General features: G+C 40.7%; 2 protein-coding genes across 4 annotated transcripts in view; both read left to right on the top strand.

The window, feature by feature from the left end:
• The window catches only part of LOC308077265 (vasoactive intestinal polypeptide receptor 2-like), a 45,800-nt gene extending 43,806 nt beyond the window's left edge, over positions 1–1,994 (top strand). For 2 of the 3 annotated variants that reach the window (XM_080417888.1, XM_080417886.1), the window contains 3 exons: positions 686–824; positions 1,139–1,180; positions 1,488–1,994. In XM_080417888.1, coding sequence (XP_080274014.1) covers positions 686–824; positions 1,139–1,180; positions 1,488–1,661 — 355 coding nt within the window. In that variant the 3' untranslated portion in view covers positions 1,662–1,994. The remainder of the gene's footprint in view (positions 1–685; positions 825–1,138; positions 1,181–1,487) is intronic. The other variant, XM_080417887.1, reaches the window with a different exon arrangement.
• Positions 1,995–11,232: 9,238 nt separating this feature from the next.
• On the top strand, positions 11,233–13,759 carry LOC308077097 (uncharacterized protein). Its single transcript, XM_080417651.1, has 4 exons — positions 11,233–11,357; positions 12,512–12,620; positions 12,968–13,042; positions 13,135–13,759. The coding sequence occupies exons 1-4, from the start codon at positions 11,279–11,281 to the stop codon at positions 13,274–13,276; spliced, it is 405 nt and encodes a 134-aa protein (XP_080273777.1). The 5' UTR covers positions 11,233–11,278; the 3' UTR covers positions 13,277–13,759.
• Positions 13,760–21,484: the final 7,725 nt, after the last annotated feature.

Here is a 21,484-nt window from a genome sequence, read left to right as displayed (position 1 = left end):
ATGGAACGCAGCCTGTTCTTAGCTCCCCTTGTGTGTTAGTGTTAGAGCTCCGGGATGAGGTCCCACTGCGTTACGTTTCGGGCTGAAATGTCCAATTATTTTCGTTCTCTCGCCGTCCTTCGCCGGTCGTCGATATCCTATAGATGCCACGTCTTTCCACCGGATCCTGTCGGCCATTGCTGATTTGAGACTGGAAGGTCGGCTTCAATCCCCCGGCCAGGTCATAGAAAAGACTATGAAATGGGACCCTACGCCACCCTGCTTGGCACTCAGCATCATTGGGTTGGATTGAAGCCCGATTGCGACATACTGTACTGTCATGTCCAGTGGGTGTACTTGTACATCGAGCTGCCTCATGCTACACAAACAGGAGGACAACCTGAGCAGTGTTTGTTTTTGGGACCATATGGTATCAAATGAACAGAATGGGTGTTGTACACAGCAGATGCATATGCATATGCAACAGTTGACACAGATATGGGGGGCCAAACCAAGGTGAGCTTTGTGTATTAACACGAACCAATGAATATTCTCTCTCTCTGTGTGTGTGTGTGTGTGTGTGTGTGTGTGTGTGTGTGTGTGTGTGTGTGTGTGTGTGTGTGTGTGTGTGTGTGTGTGTGTGTGTGTGTGTGTGTGTGTGTGTGTGTGTGTGTGTGTGTGTCGCGTGTGCGTGTGCGCGTTCCAGGCGCCTGGCCAAGTCTACTCTGCTACTGATCCCTCTGTTTGGCGTGAACTACGTGGTGTTTGTGTATCTGGTGGAGACAGCTGACAAAAGCATGGAGCAATATAAGATCCTGTTTGACCTGGGCCTGGGATCTTTCCAGGTAAAATCTGTCCATTTTGTTTGTATTTAGTATAGCCCGACCCATGCATTGGTTTGGCCGATATATCAGTTATTATTTGACTTAATGGTATTAAGAACTGCTCAGGCTCATGACAGCATGCCATGTTCAGAATATGGAACCAAAAAATGGTGTCTTCTCAGCTGGTATTGCATGTATAATTATAACATTTGTGCATCGATTGATGCTGTTAATGTCACAAATTGAAATAAATACCTAAGAATAACACGGCCATGTAATTTTTCAGCTGCATTATTACAATAAAGATCATTTCTTTTATGATGTTTATGATGTAGGGTCTAGTGGTGGCTATCCTGTACTGCTTCCTCAACACTGAGGTATGTCAACACGTGCATACACAGCCCCCATACACATGCGTACATATATACACAAACACACACACACACTATATACTGTACATAGCAACATTGAAAGGTATAGTTACAAATAGGGGTTCCCGCCCAAAATGGGTTAAGATTTACGACAGTGTTGCGTGCCAAAAATAGACGGTCTACAAGCTCACAATGTGTGAGTCGTGAGCTTGTAGATCTTCTATTTAGGGATGCGACACCGTCGCGTGACGGTATACATTAAGCATTATTCTGTTGGTCAATGTACATAAGTGTGTTTGTGTGTGTCCATCAGGTTCAGGGTGAGTTGAGGCGCACATGGAGAAGTTTATCACTGAAGCGCTATGTGGGCAGGGACTGCAGGCTGCACGCCATGTCTTTCAGCCGCAACGGTGGAGAGAACTCCTCCCACTTTCCACGGAACTCCAGAGCCCAGTCCATCCTCCAGACTGAAACAACAATGTTATAAAACTACATGGACCACAATCCATCACACCAAACCAGGATGCAGGACCAGAAATACTAGGATAGGACACACTCATCACACCGAACTGGGAAGGAGGGTCAGAAATACAAGGATTGGACACACTCGAGTCATCACACCGACACACTCATCACACTGAGGAAGTAAGGAACTAGAACTCTAGTCTAGCGCCTCCCAGTGAATTCGTCCAGAAGAGACAGTGGACCATAACGTTGTTTCATTTTTAAATGGTGCTCCTATGCAGAGCAATAGGTAGGTATAGGTTACCTAGGTGATGTCATGGGCCTGATTGCGGCTTATGAATTTTTATGTCATAATGTATCCTTTGCTATAGACGAGCACAAATGCCTTAAAATTACTCTGTCTGTCTCTCTCTTTTTTTTTTAAGGAAACCTTGTTGTTCTACATGTGAGCTCAGTGGGTTGAGAAATGTATCTGAACTTACACACGGGCATTGACCACTTGCATACGCAGATTACGCACACAGTGAGGAAGCCCGTTTTTCTTTTTCCCAAAATGTAAGCTGATTATTAGCGTTTTTGTGTAAACACAAGACATTCGGAGTTTGGGCTATGGGAACTGTCGTCATGGTTACAGCCCCGCAGGCTATGGGATCTCTAGCAGATGGCTAGACACATTGCATATTGAGCGGGAGGGCGCTCAATACATCTTCATAGCACTAGCACGCAGATTCACACGTGCTTGATCATGTTCAAATACAGCTTGTGTTATTAGCTCACATAGCTTAGCTGAAACAGCTTAAACATCAACTTCTCATGGTCGTGGGTGGCAACGGTTCCATGTCGGGTCGTAAATGACCGGGTTGTCTCACAAACGCCAACAGGATTAAATCACTCTCCATCACCGAGTATGGACTAGTGTGTGTGTATAAATATGTCACAGTATGATTGGAAAACCAGTCAGATTGCAAGGGGTGCCCTCGTTTTCACCGACGGAGGCGCGCCGTCTGAAGGTGACTTGAGCCACAAGAGGCACCACCGAGTGAGCGTTGCGAAGTCACCTTCAGCCGACTCAGCCTTTTGTGTGCATATATATATAAATGTACATTTATATAATAATTGTATATTACTGTATATTCACTGAATGCAAATGTTTATCCAAGGAGACTTAAAGTGACTAGATACTGTGCCGCATTGTACTTGCCAGCGGTCGGAATCAAACCTGCAACCGCAACCCTACTCCACCTACAAGTAGCCATGAAGTCACTTGCTGGCCAATGAATGATACTTGTGGGTTTGATATATTGTTATGTCATTAATGTGGAGTAAGGGTCTGTGTATGGGGGGGAGTGGGGTGGGAATGTTGCCTTCTATATAGTACGCTTGTGTGACACGTGTTATGTTTTGTATAAAATGTGTGTAGTGAACAATGTTTTGGTGGTTCCACTCTTTCACTCTCTCTATCCCACACACGTTTGTTGTCAGGGGGAAGTGGGTTTTGTCTGTGGTGTCACAGTGACAGATGGCTACTCGGAGGAAGCAGGTTTTGGCCGAAGACAGCAGAGACCATACCGGTCTAACCTGACGTGCAGAACACGCGTGCACACATGCACATGCATGACACACGTGCGTGCGCAAACATGCACAAACGCACACACACACACATGCACGCACACACATGCATGCACGCACGCACGCACGCACGCGCGCACACACACACACACACACACACACACACACACACACACACACACACACACACACACACACACACACACACACACACACACACACACACACACACACACACACACACACACACACACACACACCAACATTTAGCCTGTTTGCAGGTAAACAACCAGAGAGAACCAAGCCTTTGCATTGCTTAGATTAGTACTTTTAATCACTTAAGCCCTATTCTATCTACATTTATCTGCAAATGCTTTTTTTTGCTAATTCTGAAAAAAAACACTTGGGAGAGATAAGAGTTTCACCTTAAATGCCCTGACAGGTTGAAAGTGGTAAATCAGAATCATTGTTCATGGTGTGTGTGACAACAGCTGTTTTCTCCAAACAACGTTTAAAGTGTACATTTTACAACTACTTTACAATTTGTCCACTACAGTGAACAACGTCATTGTGTAAATATTTATAGATATTTGTATAGGGGCCGTTTTTGCCATGTTCGCTCTCGTTGAGCATGCGTTCCAACGTTGCTCAGTGAGCACTTTGTCTTTACACGTCAGTTTACGACCGACCATGACATCACGGGGTCAGAGGTCATCATCCCATTCTCTTCCATGGTAAGCAACACTGTTGCTGCTCTCTGAGACACGTAACACATCAGACACTTTACCAGTGGTGGAAAAAGTACTCAAATGTTTTACTTAAGTAAAAGTATCAATACTGCAATGTAGATGTACTCTGTTACAAGTAAAAGTCCGGAATTCAAAAATTACTTGAGTAAAAGTACAAAAGTATTAGTATCAAAATGTACTTTCAGCTATTTTCAAATAGCCATGGTATAAAATAGGGCTGAAGTGGTTAATGTATGTTTTATAATCTAATATAATTATATCTGTAAAGTAACTAGTAACTAAAGTTTTCAAATAATTGTAGTGGAGTAAAAGTACAATATTTGCCTCTGAGATGTAGTGAGTAGTAAAAGTATAGACAATTGGAAATACTCCGGTAAAGTAAAAGTACCTCAATATTGTACTTAATTAAGTACAGTACTTGAGTAAATGTACTTAGTTACTTTACACCACTGCACTTTACACAGATCCACGCTGTGTCTCGTTATTATAACCGTCGCTGTCGGCCAGAAACCTCTTATCTCCATAATATTCTAACTCTTTGTGTTTCTTTCGTAAATTAATGCCCTACTTGATCATACTACAGTGTCACCCAAAGGCATAAAGTAGCAGATCTACAAGCTGCTGGGTTTTGAGCTTGTAGATCTTGTTGAATTTGAATCCTGAAAAGTAAAGGTTTAGGATATATGAGGTTTCCACCCGACAGAGACGATAACCATCCGTGCTCAGTGGTGTGAAGTAACTAAGTACATTTACTCAAGTACTGTACTTAAGTACAATTTTGAGGTATTTTTACTTTACTGGAGTATTTCCAATTTTCAATACTTTTACTTCTACTCCACTACATCTCAGAGGCAAATATTGTACTTTTACTCCACTACAATCATTTGAAAACTTTAGTTACTTTGCAGACATAAATTATTATATTATAAAACATATATTTACCACTTTAGCCCTGTTCTATATAAGCTATTTGAAAATAGCCGATCTACAAGCTCACAACGCGTCGCATCGCGATGCGTTTTGAGCTTGTAGATCTGCTATTTTCAAACATTTAGTACTTTTACTTTTGGTACTTTAAGTATATTTTGATGCCAATACTTTTGTACTTTTACTCAAGTAACATTTTGAACACAGGCCTTTTACTTGTAACAGAGTATTTCTACATTGCAGTATTGATACTTTTACTTAAGTAGAAAATTTGAGTACTTTTTCCACCACTGTCCATGCTGTTGAAAGGTGTAGTCACGCAGGTGTAGCCTAAGGTACTAGGTAGGGTAAGTGATAATAAGTGTTAAATTGATCTATATTCTGATAATACACATTGCTACAGAGAATTTGTTCAGTAAGGAGTCTCCTTGTCTCTCCAGCTCTTTGGTAGATATAGAGAACACATTTTCAGGCCAGGAGACCAATACCAAGAACTCACACAGGATAAACAAGTGAATTTGGAAGTGATGACACAAAGAGATGAGCAGCCAAAATTGGAACTGTATAACACTATAAAATGTAAGCTGATAAATGGGTACTTCTCTCTCTGATTGGCTGAAGATTTGCAACCCACCTGAAAATGTATTTAATTTTTTATTAACACTCGCATGACTGCAGCCCATTCCCCAGAGCTGGAGAGTCACAGGGAGACCCCTGTCACTGAACAAACACTCTATAGCAATGATTACCATCATGTAGTGCTTAAATCTTTTAACAAAAACGTTCTGTTTTCACCCCAAAATAACACTTACTTAATAATTGTCCCCCATCCTGATGAAAACACATATAATATTGCTTGTATTTGACGGCACATGCTTTCGTGACAATTCTAGGTTTAATTGTATAATTCTATGGGGTTGCAAAATCAGGATGGTGGTAGTCCACGTTTTCTGTTTCTTTACATTACTTTAAATTTAATTTGTAAAAATGTTATCATGTTTTCTGCAATCTTTTATATTTTGTTGGTACTTAGTTATGTTGTTTGTTTCAGGGTGGTATAGTTTAATTTAAAAATAAATCAACTTAGAGTAGGTAGTTAGTATATCATGTCACCATCCGCTGTGTTGTGGCTGCCCCCTACTGGTGATTGTAGGGTTGTGCAGAGCCCTGCATAATCATCCACACACACACACATTAAAACCTGGCACTTAACCAGTAAAACCACAGTCTTGTAGGCTACTGGTAGCCACTGAGTAGCTCCATTGTTCACGGCTACCAGATATTGGTAGTCGTAGGTTGCTTATTTGAGCTTGCTTCTTCGTAACATTGTCTAAAAAGGAACGTTAGACAATCAAGTTTGGCTGAGCTCCATAGTCTGCCATGCTGCAGGATTCATCCACAACCTATTAACCCCACATTACCAGACTTTTCGCGGCAACAGATTATAGACATGGATTGAGATGCTTTGCCACTGTGCAGATATTGTAAAATACAGGCACATCATGCAGACCTCATTCATAGACAAACAAAAGCCAACAAGATCATTGGAGACAAACAAATGAGAACATAACCAAAAAGGCCATTCAGGTTTATGATGATTCTACACACCCTCTCTTCACTCATCATTTGAGCTATTACCATCAGGCAGGAGGCTTAGGGTCCCATTAACAAACAAACAAAGAAGGTTCGAGAATTCATTTGTGCCATTTGCTGTGGACATGTTAAATAAGAACATTCTAAAATAACCCTCTCACCAAACCCCTACAGCCAATGATCACTGTTGCTGATATGGGAATTCATATTGTATTGCATTCTATGTATTTTATGTATTAGTTGTGCAGTTTGTATACTGCATGGCCGAGTGCCAAAGGTAGCTTTACATTTTATGTTCATTTTAATGGACAAAAAAAAAAAAGAAAGAAAGAAAAGCAGCAGCGTTAAACGTAACATTCCCATATTGTATGTGGAGAGGTAGGTGTCACAAACACCCTGGGTGGATGGTGGCTGGTGACACGCATCAAAACATGCTGTAACATACTGTAACACAAACACATCACAATAATAATAATAGTATTAATAATACTTTAAAACAAATACTTAAAATCAATAACATACAAGCCTGTCAGATGTTTTGATGTCGTGAATGCAAATCCAAGGTCAGCGAACCCACCTTATATATTACATTACGCTATACATTACTTTACATTTAAGTAAGAAGATTACATGGCTATGTTCCATTCTTCATGTTGACCAGCAGGGAGAGCTCTATAATATGCAAACTAGCTTCTTTCAGCAGTCTTGATGTAGTACACGCATCGCCCCTGCCACTTATCATGAAACTGGAGGCAGTCAAGAGTAGTAGCATTGGCCAAGGTAGAACACCTATTCTCATACATGTTCCACGAAAGTCACGTGATTTGACTGATAAAACTGTACACCTATATGGACTGGCCCTAACACTCAACACGCAACATTATATTTCACAGTAAATGTGAGGGTGGTCTGGGTGTTCCCAATTTTGAATGGGCATACATATATTGCTACGGGCCGAGGCTCCATTTGTTGAATATGTTGAACAGTGATGACCAGTGCTTGATCTTCTCTATTCTTGGACCTAAAAAGACGCAAGGCCCCCCTGGCGTGTGGTTCTGATCCTAGCTTCCTAGCCTTCAAGAGGCCAGACTTAAATGATCTGTGCTGCTGGGCTGAAGTTACCTTGGGGTGCAGACCATCTCACAGCTAGGCTACAGATGTGAACTTTTTGTTTTTATCTTTGGTAGCCTAGGGCGTGAGCACAAGTTGGTTGTGAGGGGCTTACAAATGGCCGGCCTCTCCAAAAGGAGGGCCTAGCAGTTAGCATTAAGGTACTGCTCAGTATCAGCTAAAGCCGCTCAATTTGGAGGAGGCGTTGTTTCCTTTATCCATGATTAATGTCTGCTGTGTCTGACAAGTATGTCAACTATATTGTATGTAACAATGTTCTGCCGTCTAGGCACTTTGTAACTGGCTGTTTTCCTATTGTCTGACTGCACTGGCAGTGTTTATGTCCTTTGTAGGCATGCTTGTACTACGTTTATGTGCATATAAATATTTTGTGTGTGTGTGTGTGTGTGTGTGTGTGTGTGTGTGTGTGTGTGTGTGTGTGTGTGTGTGTGTGTGTGTGTGTGTGTGTGTGTGTGTGTGTGTGTGTGTGTGTGTGTGTGTGTGTGTGTGTGTGTGTGTGTAGGGGTCAGGTCATACATAAGAGGAAACACAATTATTGGAAGTTTCCATGGTAATCAGACGCCTCGGATGTGAGTTATCGTCCTACTGGTGACTCGGCATCATTAGTGTTAGGCTGCTGTGAATCAGCAGTTCCTGTATACTGCCTGCTTTCTAAAGTTGATTCATGGGTGTCCTTGTCATAGATTAGGTTCAATTAAATTGTATTATAGTGCCGAATCACAAGTTGTCTCATGCAGAACCCTTTACATAATAAGCAAAGATTGGACGTTGTCCCACCTGCACTGAGCAAACCTTTTTTTCTTTTTCTTTTTTGCAAAGGTGGTTACTGGCTACTAAGAAAAACTCCCTTTTCATTGGAAGAAACCAAAGGCAGAGCAGGCCTAGGGTGGGCAGTCGGGGGGGGAAAGAGAGAGTGAGAGAGGAGAAACAACCAACAGCAATAACAATAGTAACAACTATAATGACAACAATAACAATAACAGCATGTGTATAACTAGAAAAGGCTGTTTCTGTAGAAACTGTGCGGGCTCGCTGAAAACACCGGCAAAGTATATGATGTACAATAGAAAATGTATTGACGCAGAATGTACATGTGAAGGTACAAAAGGTTTAAATAAAATAACATCAATGGAATACAAATTTGAAAGCATTAATAAATAATAATTAAGAAATACTATATTTTAAATAATCAACTTAAGTCATTATTAGTGCAAGTTCAATCACTTCAATGAATGAAAATAACTTAATAAAATAAATGTATGTATGGGGAAAATACATAAATTCTCTAATCTGTGAATCTAATGATGATTAATGTGACCCCTATTTCAGTCAGGGAAGTCAAGGGCTGAATGTGACATATATTGAGACAAATATAACTTTGTACAAATATTGGTCCTTTGCCAATACATTATTTTGTGAGATAAATGGGTTATATTTCACAGATAGTTATTCTATTCTTGTACTATATTAAAATAAAATCAACCTTAACCTTCAAGTTAAATTCATTATTTCTGTGGACTTCAAAATCATTGTTTTTTTTGCCTGCCCTGGCATTTGGCCTTTGTGCCCTCAAAACAATTACAACACCAAAGGCCAAGTGACCTTGCCCCTAAAATAACTAAATTCCAGGCCTGGTTGAAACGTTTATAACTGTGTTTACTAATGCTTAGTAATGTATGAGTAATGCTTTACAAATGATGAATTCATGATGAATTAAGTATTTACTAATGCTTAACAGTGTATAGTTAATAATAATAAAGTGTTACCGTTGTGCAAACATTAAGTGAGTGTAGACCAGGCGGCGAGACATGTTAGTTCTTGCTTTATTTTGATAATGGCAGCAGGTGTGCTGGTTGCAGAGAGAAGAGAGTCAAGGGGGATCCGTACAGACAGTGTTGCAACAGTGATCAACACTGACTGTACACCGGCTAGGGAGGGTTCATGCATTTTTTACTGGTTACTCAGGGAGGGTCTTGGAGAAACTTCTAGCAGATATGATGAACAGTCCCTTAGTGGTGACTGGTTGATCATGAGACCAGAGTGATTGTCTATTTCTTTTAAGAACTGATGACTGTAATCTGCTGAATCAGATAAGAGTTATCCTCAGTTCTCACAGACAGACCGTAAACCTAAAGCTTGCAGGATTGTGAGATATCTGTGGTCGGCCAAAAAGAAGAAACAAAGTGTGACTTAAATGAGTTTGATGTCGTACAAGTTTGTTTACCCATACCTGTCCTTATATATTGAGCAGATGTGCGTCCTCTGCTTGACTTTTTTGACCATGGGTGCTCAGCTAACAATTAATAGATCAACTTGTTCAACTTGCTCTGATGAAGGCTATACACGCCCAAAACACATTAGCAGCTGGACAAATAAAGTAAATAAATCTGTGTTTTATAACATTTTTATTTTTATTACGTCCAGTATTATCATTGTTATTATCTTGTTTTGTTGTAATTGTTATTGTTAGCACAGTCTGCGGAGCATGTCACACCAACATTTCACTGCTTCCTGTATGAGTGAGAGACAAATAAACACTTAAGTCTTGAATATCTTGAATCTTGAATAAGATAATATAAGATACACGTTTATTTCATCCCCGGAGAAAAATCGAGGTGTCAATACTGTTCTCAACAGTATTGAGAAAGAAAGACAGGAGAGGTATTGGGTAAGAGTAAGAGTCAAGATCCAAACCAAGATAAATAATGAATGAACAAATGTACAGTCGATTAATAAACATACATGATCATCGGTATAAATGCATATACCAGTGGCAACAGGCAGACCAGAACTGGCCCGCCAGCGATAATATCTGGCCTGGCAAATTATTTTGTAAATAATTTACAATATCTGACTGACAGTCCACATAGGTAGGATATGGACAGTAATAGCGTTGGCTTTGTATTGATGAAACCAAGTAGGATGAACGCCTCTTTCCATTCTTCTTTGAATGTTCTGTTTTCACTGTCAACTTTATCCTCTTTAGAGTCTAAAGTTTAGACCTTTGGATTAAATCATTCTCTCATGTTTAAAAGACAATCCAAAAGTGTGTGTTTCACATGCCTTAAACAATACCAATACAATTGAACCATGACGGAGGTCTTTTTCGAAAAGGATAACATTTTCTCTCTTTTTCATCATTTGTTCCTGTTCTGTGGAAAACACCTATTTCTAAGAATTGGTGTCACTTTTTCAGTGCCTCAGACCCACAAGGAATGAAGTGGTCACTTTCGTCACCTCCGTCTTTCTTCCTTCCGATTTCGTTTTTTAATACGCGTGGAGAATCCCCAGAAACACCCATGGGACCAGTTTCACAACGGAAAAGACCGTGACCTAACGTTAGAATCTAAAAAGGAAAATGCTGACGAAAGTGTTTCCTATTGGCAAATACCAGACAGTCACACTGCAAGAAACTTCCTCACTGATCATCACTCATTCATTCATTCATTCAGATAGAGATGGAGAGGGGGGCCGTGACTAATTCAGAGGTTGAACTTCTGCATTTCCAGACCTTTAAGTATCGGAGACGCTTTCAAGACCGGCAGATCACTCTACTGACTCGAGGAGGAAAAAAAGAGAGGAGAGAAGAAGATAGTATTTATTATTTATTTATTTAATTTATCATTCATTCATTCTTTTCACACTAAGATCTGTTATTATCAAGTAAAACATGGCATCCTGTGGAATCCTGCTGAAGACTGCTGTGATGTGCGCAGTACTGATGACTCTGGTCGACGTGGGCTCAGCTGGTGAGTAGGTTGTAGTACTAGGTCACAGGAAGAGTGGGCACTGACGAACATGTAAAATTTGCTACTTGGTCCAAAATGTTTAAAAAAATATATATATATATATTTGGAAAATGGTCTTAAGTAGTCTAATGTAAAGTAATGATTAAAGTGATTAGAACATGATTGAGCATTCGATAATTAAGGTCTAATATTTCTACAATTGCTACAAATTGCTACAAAACCCGTATAACCATGTCATTTTGGGCATAAACAAGAAGTTGAAGGGTAAGTGTAGGTCTGATAGTGATGTACCGTGCATGTTCAAATCATGTATACTTTACATAACTTTTTTTCAAATAAATATATATATATATATATATATATATTTATTTATTTTCAATATTTTCAAATATGTTTTTTTTTTATATTTTGGACAAGATAGCACATTTTACATCGAGGTGCCTGCTCTTCCTCAGTGCCCACTCTTCTTGAATCCGTACTGTATAGTAGTATTTGCATTATGTGAGGGAAATATTTAAAAGCAAGTGTAACTTTTTAACTTTATAACTATTCATTCTATTTAAACTGTTGTACTGGACTGGCCGGCTCCACAGCAGGGGGTCTAGACGTAAACTCATGCTGCTGTCCTTTGGCCAAGGAGACCAGTCAACAGCTGTTTCTGTACAAGGACTGCCCTGCACGCCTCCTATTCTCAGCTTAACCACTGATGCTAGAGTATCTATAAGCGTGGCATGCCTACATACAGAATATGACCATGGCAATTAAGGGCCTGTCCACCAACCAGACCTCTATACTCCTCCTCACTCTCAAGAATTGAAAGATAATCTGTGTAGAATGTGTTCTGGATTTAAAAAAAAAATGTATTTCACATTGCATGCTGATGAGGTGGCTGTCTAGGAGACCCCTATCAAATGACTCCTCACATTCTGGCCTCCCCTTCGTGGAAATGATTGTCATATCAAGATTTATATGCCATTGTTTTTACCATATGTATGTAGTAGAGTTGTTTATGATAGCATTATAGCAGTCGTTCCCAATTGGCCCCTGAATAGACTGATACAATTACAAGGACACCAGGTGAATGCAATTAAACCACAACAGTATGGGTCAGAGCAAAATGGCCAAAATGTTAACCATTCGTTCTATTCTTACAGCTGAGAAACTGTCCTCCTGCTGTACTACAGTAAGCAGACAGGAGATCAAAGATCCTATCGTAGGGTATCTGGTCCAGAGGAGGAACCTTCCATGTGTTAATGCTATCATGTAAGATATACCTACCTACCTACCTATCTACCTACCTTACCGACCGACCGACCTACATACCTATCGACCTATCGACCGACCGACCGACCGACCGACCGACCGACCGACCGACCGACCTACCTACCTACCTACCTATCTACCCACCTTACCGACCGACCGACCGACCTACATACCTATCTACCTATCGACCGACCGACCGACCGACCGACCGACCGACCGACCTACCTACGAACCTACCTACCTACCTACCTACCTACCTACCTACCTACCTTCCTACCTACCTACTTACCCAATCATCCATCCATTCATCGATCCATCCGTCCATCTAAACTCTTTTGTTTTTGCAGTTTTCAGACGGAGAAAGGATTGTTTTGCAGTCAGTTCAACGCTCCCTGGGTGCGACGCAAGATCTCAGAGTTTGAGTAAGTCAATCAGTCACTAGCATAAATCATTCATTCATTCATTCAAATAACCGTATACTTATACCATTGTTTCTGTATTATTTTCATGACAGGACGGCACGCAGGAACGTCAAGACTACCTCCCCTCTCTCCACCGTCTCCTCCTCTACGCCCTCTCTCCTCTCCCTCCTCACCTCTTCCTCCTCTCCTACCTCCTCCTCTACCGTCTCCTCGTCTCCTACCTCATCTCAGTGAGGATAGTAGTCGCACCTCAGCTCAGCAGGCCAGCCGACCAATAGCACAGCGTCTCCATCTTTAGCCATCTCTATCTCTAGAGTCAACCAGGAAGTGAAAGAGGATTAATCAGCATTTCTGTCAAACCAGCATTTGAGTGTCTCAAACGTTGAGACTGTTTATTTATGTTACACTTGATTTATTGGTTTTAGAATTATTAATACAACACTATCAGTGTTTAATTTATTCTGTCCTAAAAAACTGTACGAATGTATTTATTACATGAATTTATTTATGGAGTGATGTAATTTTGTGATGATGTTCATCATTATTGCTGTTTGTATTGTCTTTTAGTAACTAAGCTGATGATGTTATTTTTGAAGCCTATGAAGATAACTATGTTGGGGCTATTTATTCCTTTCCTTGTGATGTGTTTTTAAGCAATGGGGAAGTTGAGAAACTGTGGAAAACATTCATCATAAATAAACGCTGTGTCATCAAGGAGGTTTTGCATTTTCATTGTTTCATTTCATATAAAAGTAAAGGATCAGAGAGGTAGGTATCTTGCTCGGATCAACTCACTGTTTTTCTGAAAACAGAAGTCCTGAGAAATCAAGATTCATTTTGACAGGGATATTCACACTTTCTCAGCACAAAATACATCTTTGGAGAAAGAAATTACGTATATTTTGAATTTATATGATTTCTTAATCATTTAGACAAAACATTAAAATTGATGAATGTGCTATACATTTTTTATGTATATTTTTTATTTTATTTAACTTTTTTATTTATTATGTTTCTTCATCAGTGTAAAACCTTAAAACATAAACAGCTTGTCTTTGAGTGTGTCGTGTGTGGGCCTGTTTGGGGCACGACCACCGTTTAGGATGCGTGGCCGTTCAGAGTGGGCCAGTTCTGGAGAACAGCTCAGCCAATTGAATTCACACTCGACACTGCACTCCCTTGGGTCCTCAGCAATGCAACTGCCAAGTGTGAAATCGATCGAAAGAGTGGTTCACGAGCAGTGGTGGAGAGTAACTAAGTACATTTACTTAAGTACAGTACTTAAGTAAAATGTTGAGGTATTTGTACTTTACTAGAGTATTTCCAATTTCCAATACTTTTACTTTTACTCCACTAAAATTATTTGAAAACTTTTAGTTACTAGTTACTTTTCAGATATAAATTATTACATTATAAAACATACATTAACCACTTTAGCCCTATTTTAAACCTACCCTGCTATTTTCAAATATTTTAGTACTTTTACTTTTGGTATTTTACTTGTAACAGAGTATTTCTATATTGCTGTATGGGTACTTTTACTTAAGTAAAGAATTTGGGTACTTTTTCCACCACTGTTCGCGAGATACATGAAGGACCGGCAGTCAGGCAGGCAGGCAGGCAGGCAGACAGGCAGGCAGGCAGGCAGGCAGGCAGGCAGGCAGGCAGGCAGGCAGGCAGGCAGGCAGGCAGGCAGGCAGACAGACAGACAGACAGACAGACAGACAGACAGACAGACAGACAGACAGACAGACAGACAGACAGACAGAGATTCCTCGAATGTATTGATAGATTCTGGCAAGAGCATTGCAACCTGATGTCGCCGGCAAGAGTGGCCAACAGACAGAGGACACTTGCTTGCGGCTGATTCACGGTAGCAGATGACACCGCCGAAGATGCTGGCTTCTCCTACTGGTCAGATTGCCCCGGTGCAGCCCAAGAGCGGCCTGCAGGCAGTGACAACCTCGCATTAGGAAGCACACTGCACACCAGTTCCATTCCATGCATCAGAGTTGAGTTGGTTGTCAGGGTTAACTTAGATCAACTTAGACATGCACGCACGCGCACACAACAGCTCAAATTATAACAAGTTATTTAGAAAGTAGCATAATATTGCTCCTGTTCTGTGAAAACACTTATTTCTAAGAAGAAAGAATAGGTGAAGCACAGTGAGATGGAAGACACTTTAGATGAGATGAAAGAGTTGCATGAAGAAAGAGACAGAAAAGCATGGATGGAGAGCAAAGTATAAAAGAAAAGTGAAGAATAGTGAGATGGAAGACACTCAAGCACTGAAACTCCTTCACGGTCTGCTAGGGGAAATTACAGCAATTGGTTACAGTGCAATGATACAACACATGAGCCTTTTAGCTTTGGATGGTTGTATATCTGAATATCAACCTGGTTTTACAGTCAATGATAGACAAATCAAGGTGAAGTTGAAGTTGAACTATTTGTGCACCGGGAAACATTAGAACTCACACTCACACAACAGACAGTAGAACGTTTGGCGTTGAATTCCAGTCAGACTAAAGACTCATGACTTATGACAGATTGCTGTTAAATGTAATTGTAATGTATTGCATAACACCTGTAGAGCTACCAGATGTAGTTCTAGGTTTCACCACTAGAGGGAGCACCCATGAGCACCCATGTCCTCCTCGCTGATAGACAGTAGAAAAGTTTTACACTAAGCCAGGTAAGGTAAGGTAAATGTATTTAGAAGTGCCTTTCAAAAAAATGTTACAAAGAGGTGTACAATAAATAAAGTAAAATAAAACAAAAACAGAGTTTATAAATAAATAAACAATACATAGATACAACAATACATAAATAAACAATACATAGAAATAAACATTACAAACCAAAATATTTGCAAAACAAATGTTTTTTTAGCAGCATGTTAAAGGCAGACAGTAGAACTAACTGTACAGAAGACAGTAGACACTCACTAATAGACAGTTGAACTCACTAATAGACAGTACTCACTGATAGACAGTAGATCTCACTGTATAGTATACATACATTATCTATATATACAATTGAGAAAAGTCAGCACTTCCTGTCCCCCACTGAAGCCACCCCTATCTATATATACAAACCCCCCCTTGACAGGAAGTGAGGTCAGACAACACACTCCATATTTGGGCATAGCTCCATTGGGAACATCTCCTATTATGGCTTTATATATTATAGAGACTAGCAAACACAAAGCACCGCGCAGCGGATAGCGCCCCGACCCTCTAGTAGTATACATTATTTAGAACTCACTAATAGACATTAGACAGATTGCTGTTAAATGTAATTGTGTTGTGTGAAAGACTTAAGTCTTAATGTTCTGCGAGGTATTGCATAACACCTGTAGAGCTATCAGATGTAGTTCTAGGTTCCACCACTAGAGGGACCCCATGTCCTCCTCGCTGATGGACAGTAGAAGAGTTCTACACCAACAGACAGTAGAACTAACTGTACAGAAGACAGTAGAACTCACTCATAGACAATAGACATTATAACTCACTAACAGACATTCGAACTCACTCATAGACAGTAGAACCAGGGCTGCCAACCCTCCTGGATCCTGCAGGAGTCTCCATGGCCAGAACACAGGAAATGACATCTACTGTGTTAAAACGTTTCTGGGGGAGGACGAAGAAAACGCCTTGATTCTCACAGTCCAAATATTGCTGTGTTTATTTTGTTATTGTTGACTGACTCTGTTTTGAGTCTGTTACTGCTGTGGAACAGTTAATAACAAACACTGTAAGCGTTTGTTGTAAACCCTTTCCAGTGAAAGTGTATAATGTTTGTTTTGCAATGTTGACAATGCAATGCTATAATGTGTGGGTTTTTAATTGTTTGGTTTTGAATTTTTAACATTAATGCATTTATGCATTAATGTGTGTAATGAGACGATCTCCGTGGGGAAGGAGGTCACGGAAAATATTCCATGATTTTTCAAAGGTACAGTAAAATTGCTGTTTTTGCCGGCAAGGGGATGATAGACGATGTTTTAACTCTGGCAGTCAATGAGTTAATGCCTATTTTCAAAAGAAGAAAAAAAAAAAGGTAAATAGTAACTCTGAGGACCCTTGTTGAAGAGTTCTTCTCCCATAGAATAAAACAAATATATAAACAATACTAATTTTATGCTGAGTCCTCCAATTCTCCATCAGTCATGGCCGCCAGCTCCCACCTGATGTTGTGTGGGAGTTCTGACTGCTCCAGACCGTTCTGAATAACTGCTAGCTTGCATAATGTCTTAAGACTAGGACTCAAGTCTAAGACGTGCACGTTGGGCGTTTCGTCGTCACCTTTACATTCTCCAAAGATGACGAGGCGATTTCCCACCATGCAACAGCAGTCGTTTTTCATCCAAAACGGGCCATTCACCTTGGGCTTAACCTCCTTCCAAGAGAAGGTCTGTGGACTGAACCTCCACACATCACTGAACATACGTTGTACACCAACGCAGTTACCACCTCCAAATATGTACAACTCTTCATTGTAGGCAAAGGCTGAATGACCCCAGCGTTCATCTGGAAGACGCCGTGCAGAAGAAGAAGGTGTGCTCAGCCAGCAGTCGGTCTCCGTGTCAAACACACTGATGTTGTTGTGGAGGACCCCCGCCCAACCCCCCCCCAACACAAACATCTTTGTCCCGATGATGGTGGCAGAGTGATTTGATGTAGCGGGATGCGGAGTGCCTCTGGCGTTTATCAAAGACCAGACCATTGTGGCGGTGTCCAGCTTGTAGATGTCATCGGTGGGTCCAGTCCTGGAAGTGGGCCTTCCTCCATAGACATACATGACCTTCCCCAAGGCACAGGCTGAGTGGTACCGCCTCGCCCCCGGAACGCTCCCAGAAACATCGGAATCGAGCCATCTGTGGGTGTCGACGTCAAACGCATAAAGCGTGTTGTCGCAAAGTCCATCCATGTTCTGTCCTCCCCAGATGTAGACGATATCTTCAATGAGCACAGCTGTTTGGGCGTAGCGACTACAGGGTCCCTTAGGGGGACGTTCCCCTCTTGTAGTTGTCACTGGGGGCAACGTAATCCATCTCAGAGACACTGTGTTGAAGACGTACACATTGGGCTGGTATTCTGGAGGTTTCCTAAAGACCCTATTGTAACCTCCAAAGGCGTACACTTTGTGGCCCACTGCTACAGCAGCAGTACAATCATTAATGATATTTTGCTTTACTCGCAACTTCACTGTACAGTACCACATTTGACAGACAATCAGCACACTGTGAAAAACAATTCTTATACCGCCTTGCTCTGTGAAAGAGTCTTATACGAACATGCTACCATTTATATAGGAGGCCAGTCTATGATGTCAGTACTATGATGTCAGTACTATGATGTCAGTAACGTGCCGTCATAGAATCATCATAATCTTTTCCACGTATGGAGCCCAAGAATTACGCCTCCCTGTGTGAAATGGTAGGTTCCAAAAAGCTAAATATGAAAGTATAAAACATCTACATGCACCCCCCAAAATCTCCTGGATTCTGACAGTCCAATGTTGGCAGCCCTGAGTAGAACTCACTAATAAACAGTAAAAGTACCTAATATGGGGCGCCCGCTGGCCTTGCGGTCCAGGTGCATACCACATTATGCTGGTAAACCAGCTGGACAGCGTGTCGTGGGTTCGACTCCCGATCCCGAAGACCTTTGCTGTGTGTCACCCCCCCCCCATCTCTCTCCCCATTTTCCTGTCAGCCTACTATCCTATCAATAAAGGCAGAAAAAGCCCTAAAAATAATTTTTTAAAAAAAAACTCACTAATAGACAGTAGAACTCACTAATTGAAAGTAGAACTCACCAATAAACAGTAGGAATCACACTAACAGACAGTAGAACTCACTAATAGACAGTAGAACTCACTAATTGAAAGTAGAACTCACCAATAAACAGTAGGAATCACACTAACTGACAGAGGTATTGCATAACACCTGTAGAGCTAACAGATGTAGTTCTAGGTTCAACCACTAGAGGGACCCCATGTCCTCCTCGCTGATGGACAGTAGAACTAACTGTACAGAAGACAGTAGAACTCACTCATAGACAGTAGGACAGCAGACATTAGGGACTCACTTAATTTACAGTTGAACTCACCAATACACAGTGGTGGAAAAAGTACTCACATGTTTTACCTAAGTAAAAGCATAAATACTGCAGTGTAGAAATACTCTGTAACAAGTAGAAGTCCGGAATTAAAAATGTACTTGAGTAAAAGTACAAAAGCATTGGTATCAAAATGTACTCAAAGTACCAAAAGTAAAAGTATTCATTATGCAGAATGTCCCATTTCACAAGTTTTCAAATGTATAAAATGTATAAAAATCTTTTGAAAATAGCAGATCTACAAGCTCACAATGCGTCGCATCGCGATGCATTGTGAGTTAGTAGATCGGCTATTTTCAAATGGCCAAAACGTATAAAGGGCTGAAGTGGTTAATGTGTTTTGTAATAATAATCAAAACCTACAAAGTAACTAGTAACTAAAGTTTTCAAATAATTGTAGTGGAGTAAAAGTACAATATTTGCCTCTGAGATGTAGTGGAGCAGAAGTAAAAGTACTGAAAATTGGAAATACTCAAGTAAAGTAAAAATACAAAAAATAATTACTTAAGTACAATACTTGAGTAAATTTACTTAGTTACTTTACACCACTGCCAATACACAGTAAAAAAAAATTGGGCTCAGGGCACCACTGTAAATAATATTTTCATCCACAGCACCCTGAATTACATTGATACTTTATAGCACCTTGCATTTATGTAATTACGGTACATAGATATGTAAATATTTCCTCCTAAGATACAGTATGTCACGAGGAAACCTAAAGAGAATATCCATTTCCATTAGGACAGATTGAAAATAACTTATTTTAATAACTTAATTCGCTTATAACTTAATTTATGCTACCACTTGAACTACATCATGAAAATTCGTCAAAAACAAGCTAACATCTTGTGAGCTTGTAGATCTGCTATTTTTGGCGTAGAGATTTGGTGTCGATTGAAAAGAACGCACCAAGGACAGTGCGAATCAGGTGCGTTTTACTAAGTATAGAGGGTCTAAGTGGTTAAACTGAAGTGATACTGGTAAATAGTATCAAAGTATTATGCAGCACCCCTGTGTCACGGCACCCACTTTGAGAAATCCTGCACAAATAGTCAGCAGAACTAACTACACAGAAGACCGTTGAACTCACGAATAGACAGTATAACTCACTAAATAGACAGTAACTCTTATAGAAAACCAGAAGGTGTTACTCCTCCTCTACCATGCCGTAATTGAAAGCATCCTGCGGTATGGCTCAGCCTGGTTTGGTAACCTCTGTGTACAGCTGAAGGCCCCAGATTATCTGGCTAACACAAAGGGCCATGAAAATAATTGTCAGTCAGCATCACACAGTCCAGGCTGTCTATGATGAAACTATCATCAGACGGGCCCAGAAGATGTTTTCAGACCCCACCCATGTCTTCCAACCTGAATAGAAGCTTCTTCCCTCAGACAGACGCTTCAGAGTCCCATAGTGTATATAGCTCAAAGCAGTGGCGTACGGTGGAGTCTAACGTTGACCGGGCCAGAACCGGGCCAGAACCGGTTTGACGGCTAAACTGGTTTTTAATGGCCACTCATTAACAATTCGGCCGAATGCAAATGAGCCCCACTTGAAAACAAAGGCAACTTTCTGTGGTCGGCTACAACAGAATAGGGTGAGAGCTGCTAATGTTGATTTTTAGTTTTTTTTCCCCTGGATCTTGGGACAAGCTGGGTTTACAGACCGGGCCATGGCCTCGTTGGCCTCAATGACGATACGCGCCTGGCTCAAAGAACTCCTTCGTCCTGTCCATCAAAGACCTAAATAACAAGCTAGCCAGAGCCTATACGTAACTCCCGTCACGCTGCTTGTATTTCAGTTTAATGTACTGTATTTTAGCCGTACACATCTAATTGTTATGATGACTTTATGTCAGTGCTTCTCAACCTTTTTTGGATCAGGGCCCACTTGAAAATCTTAAAATCGTTCGCGGCCCACCCATCTGACCACTTAACATGGCAATGAGTATGTTCATTTGTATGATGAATCAATTGATCTAAGTGTAACCAGGTGTACTTAGAGTTCTTATTCATCAACTCATATTTCAAGGTTTTAAAGGAAAAGAAACATGACTTTTTTACATTACGTTTTTTCAAATGTATCAACTGTATCAAATATGAGTGACTGACTATCGTAAACGATACAGAGCCACCTCCCTGACAATATCGCCGGGACGGTTTGTTTATTTTTGGACCACAATTCTTATATGAGACGATTCTAAGATGACCCAAGGTTATTCTCCATAGGGAAATTACTTCCGCGACCCAGGGGATGAACGAGTGACGTCAGGACCTCGATACTCTATAGTCATGTGTCGGTCAATGGGCA

The sequence above is a fragment of the Gymnoscopelus braueri genome, assembly GCF_963280865.1.
Source record: "Gymnoscopelus braueri genome assembly, chromosome: 21".
Taxonomy (NCBI): Eukaryota; Metazoa; Chordata; class Actinopteri; order Myctophiformes; family Myctophidae; genus Gymnoscopelus; species Gymnoscopelus braueri.
This window is presented reverse-complemented; position numbering and strand designations above follow the sequence as displayed.

What these genes read in the sequence shown, in the direction of transcription:
- LOC308077097 (XM_080417651.1), top strand. Translation starts at nt 11,279, where the DNA reads ATGGCATCCTGTGGAATCCTGCTGAAGACTGCTGTGATGTGCGCAGTA. An exon ending in GGTCGACGTGGGCTCAGCTG is followed by an intron (nt 11,358 to 12,511) that starts GTGAGTAGGTTG and finishes CTATTCTTACAG; the next exon opens with CTGAGAAACTGTCCTCCTGC. An exon ending in CGCAAGATCTCAGAGTTTGA is followed by an intron (nt 13,043 to 13,134) that starts GTAAGTCAATCA and finishes TTTTCATGACAG; the next exon opens with GACGGCACGCAGGAACGTCA.